The following is a 13638-nucleotide window of genomic DNA, read 5'->3' as shown; positions in this document are numbered from 1 at the left end:
TCTAATATGGCAGCCAGGCGGCCCCATGTGGTAGGACGGGCGCACTGGATACATAAATTGAGTTCTGTGCTCGTTTATCAAAAAGAGGCAAAACAAATAAAGTTCCTTCCTCTTCCTGAAGCGGATGATGAATTGCCGCCTGCAGTTGGGTTTCAGGGGTCTGTGTCGAATTTATTGACTTGCTACGAAAAGCGATTAATCAATGGCACATAGCGTGCATGCCAGGATAGCCGCAGTGTGTACACGACATGGACGGCCCTGGAAGGATAGAAATGCTCCCTGCATAACATTTATAGTCAAGAGCTGGTGTATTACAGTCCTGGCTCCGAGCTGCCACAGAATGTGCAGTAATATGTGTCGGTTTATAAAGGGTCAACGTAGGGGAGGGTGGTCCGCCCTGGGGGTCAACCTGTCTCAGCATGAAGGCCACTGACACAGAGCCCCACTTTACACACAGCAAGGGTGTAGACAAGTTACATCAAATAATCTATATGTGTGCAAAGGCCAATTGGATCATAAGCATGGTGGCTCAGTGGTTAGCACGGTGGCTCACTCAGTCACTGGTTAACCTGGTGGCTAAATGGTTAGCATGGTGACTTACTGGTTAGCACGGTGGCTCACAGTCACTGGTTAGCCTGGTGGCTGACTGGTTAGCACAATGGATCACTGGTTAGCATGGTGGCTCACTGAGTCACTGGTTAGCCTGGAGGCTGACTGGTTAGCACAATGGATCACTGGTTATTATGGTGGCTCACTGGTTAGCATGGTGGCTCACTGACTCACTGGTTAGCCTGGTGGATGACTGGTTAGCGCGATGGATCACTGGTTAACCTGGTGGATGACTGGTTAGCACGGTTAATCACTGGTTATTATGGTGGCTCACTGGTTAGCATGGTGACTCACTGAGTCACTGGTTAGCCTGGAGGCTGACTGGTTAGCACAATGGATCACTGGTTAGCATGGTGGCTCACTGAGTCACTGGTTAGCCTGGAGGCTGACTGGTTAGCACAATGGATCACTGGTTAGCATGGTGGCTCACTGAGTCAATGGTTAGCCTGGTGGCTGAATGGTTAGCATGATGGCTCACTAGTTATCATGGTGGCTCACTGGTTATCATGGTGGCTCACTGGTTTGCATGTTGACTCACTGTAGCTCAGTGGTTAGAACTTTGTCTCAATGGTTAGCACGGCAGTTCAGTGGGTAGCATGGTGGCTCCATGGTTAGCATGTAGCCTTGCAGCGCTGGGGTACTGGGCTAAAATCCCACTAAGGACATAGTCTGCAAGGAGTTTGTATTTTCTCCCTGTGTTTCAGTGGGTGCTTCCGTTCTGGCACCCGTACGGTGGTCTCGTCAGGGCTTATGTCTGAACCATCTGCAAAATGGGATTCGGACCTATGAACCGACTGCCCATAGACTACAATAGTGCCGGAAGAGCAAACGTGCATTCTGGAGGAGGACACTCGGACCCAAGCTACTATGTCTGAGTGTCCGACTTCAGTAGACGTACACATTCGAAAATTATACACCCATCGGCGCATACGATATACTAAACGGGGTGCAGGAATGCAATGTGATAGCACCTAAAGACATACTGATAAGAAATATAGATTGTGAGCCCAATGGGGACAGTGATGATGTCTGTAAACAAAGCAGCCATAGTTGCTTCATAATAGATGCAGGTGTAGCGCCCCCCGAATATGGGGGGAGTCATTACATACCATATAATTGACCCACCCAGAGACCACCAAAAACAGGGCTAGACTGATAAAATCAGCCTTCTGCAGTCGGCAATTGCACAGAGCAGTCTGCTTAGCAAAGTCTTTCCTCTACGGGGATCTGGACTTCACTCCAGAGGTTTCCAGAATAGGCGCTGACTGGTGGAGAGAGCTGCGGGAAAAAAAAAAGACTTTCCAGGGTCAGAAATTGAGAGTAACAAACTAGGAAAGAAACAGATCTAGAGATGAGTCAATCTGCCAAAACTGGTTTTAGGTGAATGCTCTCAAGTCAGCCGTTATATGTGATGTGGTTCCAACAGGTCCAAATCAAAATTGCCCCTTTTACCATATATAGTAGTCCAAGATGAAATCAGAATGGTCATCCAGGGGTTAAGTAAGGAGACTATAGTCCATAGATAGCTGGGTCAGAGCACTAATCAGTCTGAATATGGCACAAGGTTTTATGGTAAAGTGCTGCACACTGGAAGTTAGATGAGACGTTTGGACCTTAGATTGGCCTTCAAACCCATCCTATGATTGATCCACTGACCAGTTTGCCCTATAAGATAAAATATAAGTGCAGGAGGCAGATGTGATGCTCTTCTCTGCTCCTGCCTGTAAGGGTCTTTCCACACACTAGTTGATGGCTCTTTCAAATTCTGTATAGAGCAGCTCCTCGGGGGCGTGGCACTGCATGCAAATTATCGACAATTCTAGTGGCCACATGTACCGCTATGAAGCTAGGCAGTCCAAGATTATTGATTTGGCGGTCAAAACGAAATAAGCTACCCAGCTTTGGATGCATATTTGTAGTTAGAAAATCTGGTATTATGGGATGAGATATTCATAACAGTTCTTCGTCATTCCATTGATCATTTTCCGCCTCCGAGGACCGCTGGCTGCCTTGTCAGAGCTGACTTCCTCGTGTAGAATGAAGCGTGACGATGTAACAACGGGTTTACAGCTGTGTTCATTCCCGGACTCCGCACTGTACATCATCTTGACTTCCAATTTCTTGTTTATTGTGGTGCTCATCGGTTGAGCGTTGGCAGCTCTTCTCAGCAGTCCTGGCCGCCACGCTTGTCATGCTACAGTACTCCGGCTAAAAGGTATTTTTATCACCCTGCTAAAAAGCTCTTGAAAGTTTTAATGAAGCCCTGTGTGTATACAGACAATGTAACCTGCGAGGCATGGGATGCCCAGCACATAATGAACGGCGGTTTTAATGCACTCAGACGAGTCGCTTTCTTCTGGTTTATGGCCGGGACTCAGATGTGCTTCATGGTGGTGCATTGAGAAGCAGCGGAATAGCGTACCCAGCGAGGATCATTTAGGGAAATAACAACCTTTGGCCCATCCCTGTGTATACATTTATAGAGGTTTTTGCTTGACGCCTGTGAAATAGAGGAAGTGAAAGATCTGGATTAGGTATATTTCACCGGAGTTAATTCTGAGTTTATTGAGTTGGGTCATCTGTTCAGGATCTTGCTTTCTTATCCAGAGCAGAGAGTGGTTACAAAGACTTGTCCTGTACCGGGAGGACTTGTCCTTTATTGGGAAGATGTGTCCTGTATCAGGGGAACTTGTCCTATATCGGGATGACTTGACCTGTATCAGGAGCACTTGTCCTGTATCGAGAGCACTTGTCTTGTATCGGGAACGCTTGTCTTGTATCGGGAGTACTAGTCCTGTATCAGGAGCACTTGTCCTGTATCGGGAGGACTTGTCCTGTATCGGGAGGACTTGTCCTGTATCGAGAGGACTTGTCCTGTATCGAGAGGACTTGTCCTGTATCAGGAGCACTTGTCCTGTATCGGGAGCACTTGTCCTGTATCGGGAGGACTTGTCCTGTATCGAGAGGACTTGTCCTGTATCGAGAGGACTTGTCCTGTATCGGGAGGACTTGTCCTGTATCGAGAGGACTTGTCCTGTATCGAGAGGACTTGCCCTGTATCGAGAGGACTTGCCCTGTATCGGGAGGACTTGTCCTGTATCGAGAGGACTTGTCCTGTATCGAGAGGACTTGTCCTGTATCGAGAGGACTTGCCCTGTATCGGGAGGACTTGCCCTGTATCGGGAGGACTTGCCCTGTATCGGGAGGACTTGTCCTGTATCGGGAGCACTTGTCCTGTATCGGGAGGACTTGTCCTGTATCGAGAGGACTTGTCCTGTATCGAGAGGACTTGTCCTGTATCGAGAGGACTTGCCCTGTATCGGGAGGACTTGTCCTGTATCGGGAGGACTTGCCCTATATCGGGAGGACTTGTCCTGTATCGGGAGCACTTGTCCTGTATCGGGAGGACTTGTCCTGTATCGAGAGGACTTGTCCTGTATCGAGAGGACTTGTCCTGTATCGAGAGGACTTGTCCTGTATCGGGAGGACTTGCCCTGTATCGGGAGGACTTGCCCTGTATCGGGGGGACTTTCCCTGTATCGTGAGCACTTGTATTGTATCAAGAGAGCTTGTCCTGAATCGGGAGCACTTGTCCTGTACTGCACGGATGACCCATTCATATGTATGAGCACTAGAGAGGAGAGGATCTGCTGAAACTCTATTGGTTGGATTTGCTCGAATGCAGCCAAGAAATTCAATTTACTTTGATTTTATTCTACGTCAGTGGAATTGCTGGTAAAAAAAACATTTATTACACACCCTGAGAGGTCTCTCCAGAGCCAAGAGCATAATAAATAAAGCGATAAAAAAAAATTAAGTAAAAAAAAAAACAACTTTCTGCTGATCTACTTGTCCATACAGCTCCCCCCAGTCCTTCTCCACTGGATTCTTTCTGATCTCCCTTCTGTTTTCAGTCTTTTTCACTCTTCAGAGCGCACTGTGCTCATTAGGTCTCACGCAATGTCATGGCTCGTTCTCCCATGCAACGTCATGGCACCACTTGAGGCTTAGTAAATGCTGGAGGTGCTGAAGGGTAAAAATGGAAGAGAAGAGATTGGGAAAGGAAACGAGCCAGCGGAGGTCCAGGTGTGGGTGAAGGATGGGCCTTCAAATATTTTTTATTTTGATTTGTAAAACCGATTTTCGCCCTAAAAAAAAGATTTAAGCAAAATCGTCCTCTTTTTTGCTTGAGCAAATGAGCAAATCAAATTGCAAAATTTTGTTAAGGTTCGATTTACTCATTCCTCATGGGCACCACAGTGTTATACCTAACTTCCCCTGTAGGAGTGCTGTTTGGAAATGAGACACCGCCAAATTTCTCTACAGATGAGAGCTAATCGCTGGGGTCTCAGTAGGGGGACACTTTGTGTTTCGGTTATTATCAAGGATCGTCATTACAAGTGGATTTATAAAGCAGAGAGGACTTTATACCCACAACGTGTAAAGCTCTGAGCGATAGATACGTGGTCGCAGACGCAGACATTGGCGTTCTCCTTCCTCCCTCCCGCTCACTATTCCTCTGCCGCTGTCATCAGTGTCTCTGTAGACGTCCGCACGTCCTCCTGTCCTTGGTTTTTCGCTCTTTGATGTGGAAGATCAAATAACATTGACCTCTATGGAGGCCGCACCAAGCCGAGCAGCCATGAGACACAGTGCTGTGAGCAGCTGCGGCGACTACAAGTCTCAGCATGTTCGTGTCTGATCTCTTCTTGATATTAAAGATGAAATGGTGGCGACTTCTGTAGTCTCATGAGGGACAGGACGTGGCATCACCGATGCTTATATTTATTCGCCCTATTTGGGGGGAAAGGTTGTGTTTTTTGAAGGCGCCATTTTTGGGTATGTATCACTTAGAGAAAAACTTTCATTAACTTTTTTTATTTAGAGAGTGTTCTTTAGGTTTTGCTGTTTTACAGCGTTGACCCTACAGGATAAGTGACGCGTTTCTGTTACTGGTCGGTCCGATCACGGAAAAAAGAAATTTCAGTTTCCTTATTTTTTTTTCAATAAAATCAATTCTTTAAGAAAAATGAATAAATAAATGTATACCTCTGTCTCCATATGCCGAGAGTCAGAACTTTATTTTCACTAATTTGAGATCAATTTTTTGTTCCCTTTTAATTGCAGTTTTTGGGAGATGGATGAATAAAAGGGCCGCTATTTTTTTCCTTTAAGACCAACATGGCAGCCATAGGGGCATTGTTAGGCGCTAGGTTGGCTACTATCACAGCGCCTTGACTCTCCTGCAGTTGAGTTGCACGCAGGGCCGGGTTTAAACAAAGTGGAGCCCTGGACAGAAGTTTAACGTGGGGCTTAAATGCTCACTCATTGCACCGTCACACAGAAACATTTCAGTTGCATCTACGTTCACGGAGTTCAGACGGTTAAATGAGCGGGATCGACAATACTGAAGTCGTCTGAACTCTTGTTCTCACTGACAACATTTATAAATGTGGATTTTACACACACGCCGTATGTGACACATATAAAGTACAGACCAAACGCTTGGACACACCTTCTCATTTAAAGATTTTTCTGTATTTTCATGACTATGAAAATTGTACATTCACACTGAAGGCATCAAAACTATGAATTAACACATGTGGGATTATATACTTAACAAAAAAGTGTGAAACATCTGAAAATATGTCTTATATTCTAGGTTCTTCAAAGTAGCCACCTTTTACTTTGATAGCTGCTTTGCACACTCTTGGCATATAGGACACACACATGTATACACACATAGATGTATACACAGAGCAGATGCATGCAAACACTGAGCACATACATACAGATATGCATACACAGATACACAGAGCACATTCATAGATGCATGCATACACAGAGCACATACATACAGATACGTGTATACAGAGCACATACATACAGATATGCATACACAGATACACAGAGCACATTCATAGATGCATGCATACACAGAGCACATACATACAGATACGTGTATACAGAGCACATACATACAGGTGCATGCATAGAATAAGCACATACATAAAGACGCATCTATACACACAGCACATACATACAGACGCATCTGTACACAGAGCACATACTTTATATATACATATACACATACGTACTGTAAAGCTGCAGTAGCATCGTATGCAGTGAAGAAGCAGTGACCCACAAATTCAAACACAAAAAGTCTCTTCTAATGTGTTTCTTCACAGCATCAAAGTCCACTTCACATAAATGCATACAACCTCAGTGATCAGTTTACACCAGTTCAATGTAATACATATCACATGGCTTCAGATTTGCGGTCCCTAAACAGGCCAGACTTCCCTTGTCCAGTTTCCCTGGGCGACCGCACGCCATCTCACAGTCTCTATACGTCTCCGTACACACAGCCTCATACGTTGCAGACACTACTCACGCCAGCCCTCCTCTGACTAGTTCTCGTGGGTGTCCTGCATCACTGTATCACAGTCTCTTACAGACTCATTACTCACACAGTCGTACACAGTTCAGGATATCCTCCGGATAGCAGCCGGGCACCATATCCACCTGTTTGCAATCGTTACACATGCTAGTCCTCTTTCGGGTACAGGACATCCACCTCCGAGCACAGGACTATCCACATCCGACTCCTACGGGCACAGGATATCCACCTCTGGGCACAGGACTGTCCACATCCGAGACCAGTACCATGGACAACTTGCATCTCTGTGTACGCTGCGGGTGCCGGGCTATTCAGCTGCCCTGGGTGCTGGCTCTGCTGGCCTCCATGCACTCTGCAGACCAGCACACACCAGACTGACACTGACGTGCCCCTCGCACACCTGGCCAGACACCTGACACGGCCTGACACACCCATACCCCTTACTGCAGGGCTTTTAAACACACACAAACCTTTGGCCTTCAGCCACCTGGAAAACCCGGACCGGAGATCCGTGACTCTCATGCACACCTATTGACTTCATCCGTCTGCACGCACATTCTGGGGAGAACAAACAGCGCCCCCTAGCTGTATCAGAGGCCACAGCCTCACAGTACACACACAATAGAATACTCACCTTTTCTTTAGTTCTTCTAAACTCCCACACGGTACGGGGCTTTTGGTGACATCTCGGACACATGATCATGATGCCACCAAAGGTTCTGAAGCCCCACAGCGTACAAGACCTGTGGTGACATCATGGTCACTTGACTTTCTCACCATTGTGGACTAGATGCATCATCAATGTAATGCTGTGGACACCGGAGCCCAGAGGGGGAGCGGAGACTCTGGGCAATTGCCCCGTCTGCCCTCCCGCTACCACCGCCCTGGTTGTAGGAAGTGGAGGGGGGCGATTTACTATTAGACGTGCCACCTCTCTCCGTGTAACCCCTTAGATGCCACTGTCAATAGGCATTAACCAGTGATGCACTTGTTTATATGAGCACAACCTAAACTCTTCTGCTTGAACACACGGGTACAATGGCCGCCCCCCCGACATTACAGATGTAAAGACAGCGACACCCATAGCACGTTTCCCCATCTTGGGTCAGTGATGGGGGTCCGGGGCCCCCGGCATAGCACTCTTTCATTGCATTAGTCATCCTTGTGTGTCACCCAGCTTTTCTAGGAACACGCTGGGACTTTTAGTTCTCCAAGCCCGATTTGGCTGTGAATGGTTCCATTCGCGTCTTTTCTGGTTGCTTTGCCCCCTGTATACGATAATTAATTGCCTGATTAGTCCTGGGCGACTGCTGCGTGCAGCCATTAACATATCCGCTATTGACTTCTCACTTTCCCTCCAGGCTTTATTTGCTGCACACTTTTCTAGCGAGCGTCTTGGGACAGGTTACATTGTCGTTAGCAGCAATGAACTCACCCGGTCGTTAAAATGACGATGACCACAAAAAAATTTAAAGCGACGGCGCACATTATCGCCAAATTAAGTCGTGCATACCCCGACGGAGCAGAAATGGGTGAGATTTCATTAATATGCGCAATCTGAATTGGACTTGGAGGCTAATTCTCTTTTATTACTTTTTCTATTCTTTACACAATACAAAAAGGCAAACCGCGGAGCACAATGCCATAAATAATGCAGCGCCAGATTATCCCGTAATTCTCGCTCGGCTCTGATTAGAATTTTAATGTTGGGAACAGTCGCTATAAATTAGTTATTGTGTCGCTAGGTCTTTGGAGAAGGGATAGAAACATTGTATCAGCGCTTTACAATGAGGGTACTGGCTCGAAAAAAATAACTATAGAAGTGGAAAAATTTACAATCAAACTAAACATGGAAAATATTAGGAAATCTCCTTCCGTTTTGTGTATACAGCTCCTATGCAGACCTATGTGTCTACACAATAACTTTCTGAACGCCAGCGACAGACTGAAGGACGCATGTCTGCGGTATTGGACTACGTAGGGTTTGGCGTAGTCTGTTGCCAGGAAAACACATAAAGCTGCATTGGAGCTGTATACATTAAATTATTGTGTATCAGACCATTGAAAAACACTCACAATGTTGTATACGCCATCTTCTTCTTCTTCCTTTCTGCAGATCATGCTCCTGACTGACCCAGAGATTGAGAGCAGCCTAATGATCAGCTCGGATGAAGGGGCCACCTATCAGAAATACAGACTCAACTTCTACATCCAGAGCCTGCTGTTTCATCCCAAGCAGGAGGACTGGATCCTAGCCTACAGCCAAGACCAGAAGGTAATGGAGTCCAAGACTGAAAGCAAAAGAAACCTTCAATGATGTCCCATTGAGAGTTATGCGTTGAAAGGGTCAAAGTTTGCCGAAGCACAGAGTATTTCAGGAAATCAGCGCTTCGATTTTGTGGGAGATCCGGTTAAGTAGCTGAAGGAGTAAGGACCCCGGAGTCACAGAGTAATTCAGGACAGGAATGAGTCAGAGTTATAGTTACAATGTACAAGTGGCAGGGAACACAGCAGCACAGAGTATTTCAGCGCACAGATCCACAGATGTGCAGCGATCGTCTGTCCATACAAGTGAGGACAAGTTTACCAGCGGCTGCTGTGTCAAATGTGAGGATGTGAATGGAGGTAAGATATCGTGTAATGCTTCATTTCCCCTGTGGTGGCGCTGTGGAACACTTATTGGCAGGGATCCACTAGCGATCACATGTGATCTCTGAGCGTTTTCTCTGCGGGACACCAGGTGATCATCTGCTGATCATCATTTTGGGATTTTCCAGTCTAGGAGGACTGTCCTGAACCCCTTCTCAGTGTTGAGCAGAGACGTCCTCTGCTGCGGTGAGACTTGTCGGCCATAATTGGCTAATTATGACTTTTTTTCCTCTTTTTCTCCCCCCAGTTGTACAGCTCATCAGAGTTTGGAAGACGTTGGCTGCTTCTAAGTGAATCGGTGGCGCCAAATCGATTTTATTGGTAAGATCTTGATATATGGAATTTTAGCTTTGCTTTGGTTGGGTCTCCTGGTCTCTGTATTCCAGATACACTCATAGATGTAAATGGTAGTCATTGCTGATAATGTCACTTTAAATTACATGTTAACATTTTCAACACTTTATTTTTTTTTTCTGGGGCCAATTTTAGCTACAAAATCTACTAAAAAGACATAAAGAAAAAGAAGAAATAATGTCTTCCTACAGCCGCCACTAGGGGGAGCTCAGTAGCTTTCTGCATACAACCTACACATCGAACTCAATGATAAATCTGTATGCAGTGAGCTCCCTCTAGTGGCGGCTGCATGAATTTTATCATTTACTTTCATGCAGAAGATTTGGAGCTCTGTACCATTAAAATATCTGCATTTGATTATATAACGTAAAAAAAAAAAAGAAATGATGCTATAAGGTGGACATTCCCTGTAAAGTTCTAATTACCCAATTCATCAGGTAATAATTGCACTGGGCCCCACAGACAATTTTCCAATCTAAGGTAGTAATAAATTTGGGGTAAATTTCCCCAGACTCCTCCTGCATAACATATGGTTTTCTAGTCTTGAGCTGCGGATCTGCAGGGTTACGTCTCATTATGTGACTACAGGGAATCCATTTAGTGTTTGGAAAAGGCTTTTAGATTATTAATCCAATATAAAAGCCAGAAACGCAGACTATTCATATCAGTGTTTACTAGAACGCGTGGCCCCCCAGTGACGAGCGGCGTGGGCAGCCCCTAATTAATGTACGCCGCCAGTGAGAGTGAGCATGGTGCCGCCGAATGGGAACGTGCTTATTACTGACGTTCTATGTGTATACATTGTAGCCAGAAAAGGATACAAATGTAACGTTTTATTGTTATTATATGGGGGGGAAGTTTTAGAAAATTGAACTAAGGTTTCGCCCCTGCGCTCGATGGCGAGATTGTAATTATATGGAGAAGAGAAAGGCGTATTCTCTCCATGAAGAAATGTAAATGATCTGTCGGAAAAAATAAAATAAAAAAATAGTATCAATTTACGGTAATTGGAACGGCGTGAGAATATCAATGTGAGGGATCGCTGCGACTCCCGGGAGGCCAGGAAACGTTTCATCTGTGTAATCCGTGACCCGGGATCGATCGGGTATAGAGGTCACAGATATTGGATGCAGCAGACATAAGATGTAGCGAGGTGCGGACGTAGCAGAGCTGAAGTTGTAGCTCAGAGGACTGTTAGGCTGTATTCACACTGCATCCATTTTCTGATGGTCGAAAATGTCTTTTCTTCAAGCAGAAAATGCTTTAATCCTTGGAAGCATTTTTTTTAGTGTTTTTGGCTAATTCCTGAGCACTTTTTTTTTTTCAATGTTTTTCCAGTAAATTTGTAGAGCATTTTTTACAGACATTTTCTGGAAGTTTTTTTAGTTTTTTTAAAGTTTTTCAAAGGTTATGTTCACACTGAGTACTTTGAGGCTGTCAAAAACGATGAGTTATTAAATGGAAACAGCTTCAGGAAATGTGTTTTTTTTCTTTGGGGAGTATTTTGTTTCTTGAAGTGTCTGTGAAGAATTTTGAAGAGTTTTTTTTTTTGTTCCTAAATTGTTGTTTTTTGTGCAGCATTTTTTTAGTCAATAAATAGTTTGGAGTGGATTCTATCAGAAGAAACTTCCGCAGGGTAACCTGCATTTTTTTTTTTTTTTTTGATTCAGTCATTTTTTAGAACCTGCATGTTTTTTTTTTGTTTTTTTTTTCCACCAGGCATTTTTTAGAACCTGCATGTTTTTTTTTTTTTTTTTTTTTTTTCTCGTTTTTTTTTTACACCGGGCATTTTTAGAACCTGTAGCAGCAAAAAAATGTTCAAAAGTCTGAACATGTGATCAGCAAAGCGGATGTACAATACAAATGACTAAGAAGAGTTTTCTAAGTTTTTTGTTTAGCAGCCATGTTTCAGATTTTTTTTTTTAGCCAAACCTTCCCCAAAAACAGACATAATTGACTGAGAGAATTCCGCACCTGGAATCCTGAGCAAATTGTGATACGTTTTGTAGGAAATGTAGCAGAAAATTTCCGCAATGTAAAATGAGCCGTCATGATGGCGGCCGCTCCACGTTAATAGCATAGTGCTCCTCGATGTGTTGTGTTATCTTCATAGCGCTGGCCTTCTCCTGTAATAACCGGAGGGCTATCCTGTCACCGATGGGTGCTGTAGCCGTCATGTTGGCCGGTATAATATTGTCTGTGGTAAATCTGTCTCCCAGTCCTGCAGGTCTGCGGTGGACATATTCAGCCGTGGTCGGACTTGGCCTTGCTCGCTCCTGCCCTTTCCAGCATCCATCTCCTGCCCACGGTTGCAGCTCCTCTACTTTCAGACCCCATTGGGTTGGCACAATATCAGGCGCACTCTGATGACATTATGTCCGGTGACATATCTCGGTGGTTACATGGCCTCGCACCAACAAGTTTTTTTGGCTCCAGATCTACTGGGTGGGACAGAATTTAAGAGTCCTGCAAGACGGGAAGTTGAAGTGCAGAAATGAGTTTCCACCTTTAACTCAGGAAAAGCGTCAAGACTTCACGGGTCGGATTCCCAAGTCGTGGTCCACAGAGTAGTCACTGATTGTGGTGGGAACACTGCTAGAATAGTCTGTGGTAATGGAAGAGTAAGGAGCAAAGAACCAAACGATCACTGGTAGAACGGTCAGCGTCTGAGAGATCATAACATAAGACAGAGCTGAAATCGGAAGACGAGCAAGGGATCAAAATCAGGAGGTCGGACTACGAGTATCAGGCGAGAAGACCTTGCTTCTGGATTCTGACAAAGTTTTGTTCAGGATTTACAATAAGTCAACAACCTCCTCTGTTGCTCACAACGTCTTGATAAATATGTGAAGGTTCGTTACAGCACGTAGCTGGATACGGAGAGGGATAGAGCGGGTCACTTACCAACATCACTGTCTGTAAAATCAGAACGGTCAACTGTTTCCCTTCAATCCCTCCCCAGAAACAAACAAGACCAGACATGAACATTCTTGGATCAGGACATTGCCGGGATTGATGGCAAAAAACATGACCCTCCTGCCAAATTTGGGACTGTTGTTAATTATCAGATGGTTCTTTCATCGTGATTGACTGCCGAGGAGAACTAACGTAGGAAACGGCCAGAGCCTACAGATGACCACACCCCAGAAAGCAGCTTTATGGAAGATAATGGTAAAGAGCTGCTCAGAAGAAATCTTACCAACAAAGACAGCCCACAGCACCTGGATGTAGGAGTCAAGACCACCCATGTCTCGAAAAGGGGATGTCCAACACCTTCCATTGCTACCCCGAGAGCTGAGAGATGCAGCTGACTGACGCTTTGTCGGGTATTGGGCATGATGAGTAGGTGTCACATATGTGCCCTGTCCTAATGAGGAGAGGTGTGAGATACCTGGACAACCATCCAAGTAGCAGCACATCTCCAGCACCTCTTTGCTACCTCATAGCTGGCAGGTATTGTGCATGATACGTGGTGAACATGCATGCTGCCCTCCCAAGCAACTGATGAGTTCCTACTTCACCCTCCCATAAGTTAAATGAATGATACCTGACCCAAGTGTCCATCAGGTGCCCCATCGCCAGCACCTTTCAGCTGTCCAGCAACTATTGTGCATGAAACGTGCTGG

The 13638-nt window shown here is 45.3% G+C and overlaps 1 protein-coding gene across 4 annotated transcripts in view; it reads left to right on the top strand.

The window, feature by feature from the left end:
- Positions 1 to 13638, top strand: part of SORCS1 (sortilin related VPS10 domain containing receptor 1) — an 810676-nt gene that overhangs the window by 484592 nt on the left and 312446 nt on the right. For all 4 annotated transcript variants that reach the window (XM_069754250.1, XM_069754247.1, XM_069754248.1 and 1 more), the window contains exons 4-5: positions 9126 to 9284; positions 9906 to 9979. In XM_069754250.1, coding sequence (XP_069610351.1) covers positions 9126 to 9284; positions 9906 to 9979 — 233 coding nt within the window. The remainder of the gene's footprint in view (positions 1 to 9125; positions 9285 to 9905; positions 9980 to 13638) is intronic.

The sequence above is a fragment of the Ranitomeya imitator genome, chromosome 2, assembly GCF_032444005.1.
Source record: "Ranitomeya imitator isolate aRanImi1 chromosome 2, aRanImi1.pri, whole genome shotgun sequence".
Classification (NCBI taxonomy): Eukaryota; Metazoa; Chordata; class Amphibia; order Anura; family Dendrobatidae; genus Ranitomeya; species Ranitomeya imitator.
The sequence above is the reverse complement of the archived record's forward strand: the minus strand, read 5'-3'. Positions and strand labels throughout refer to the sequence as shown.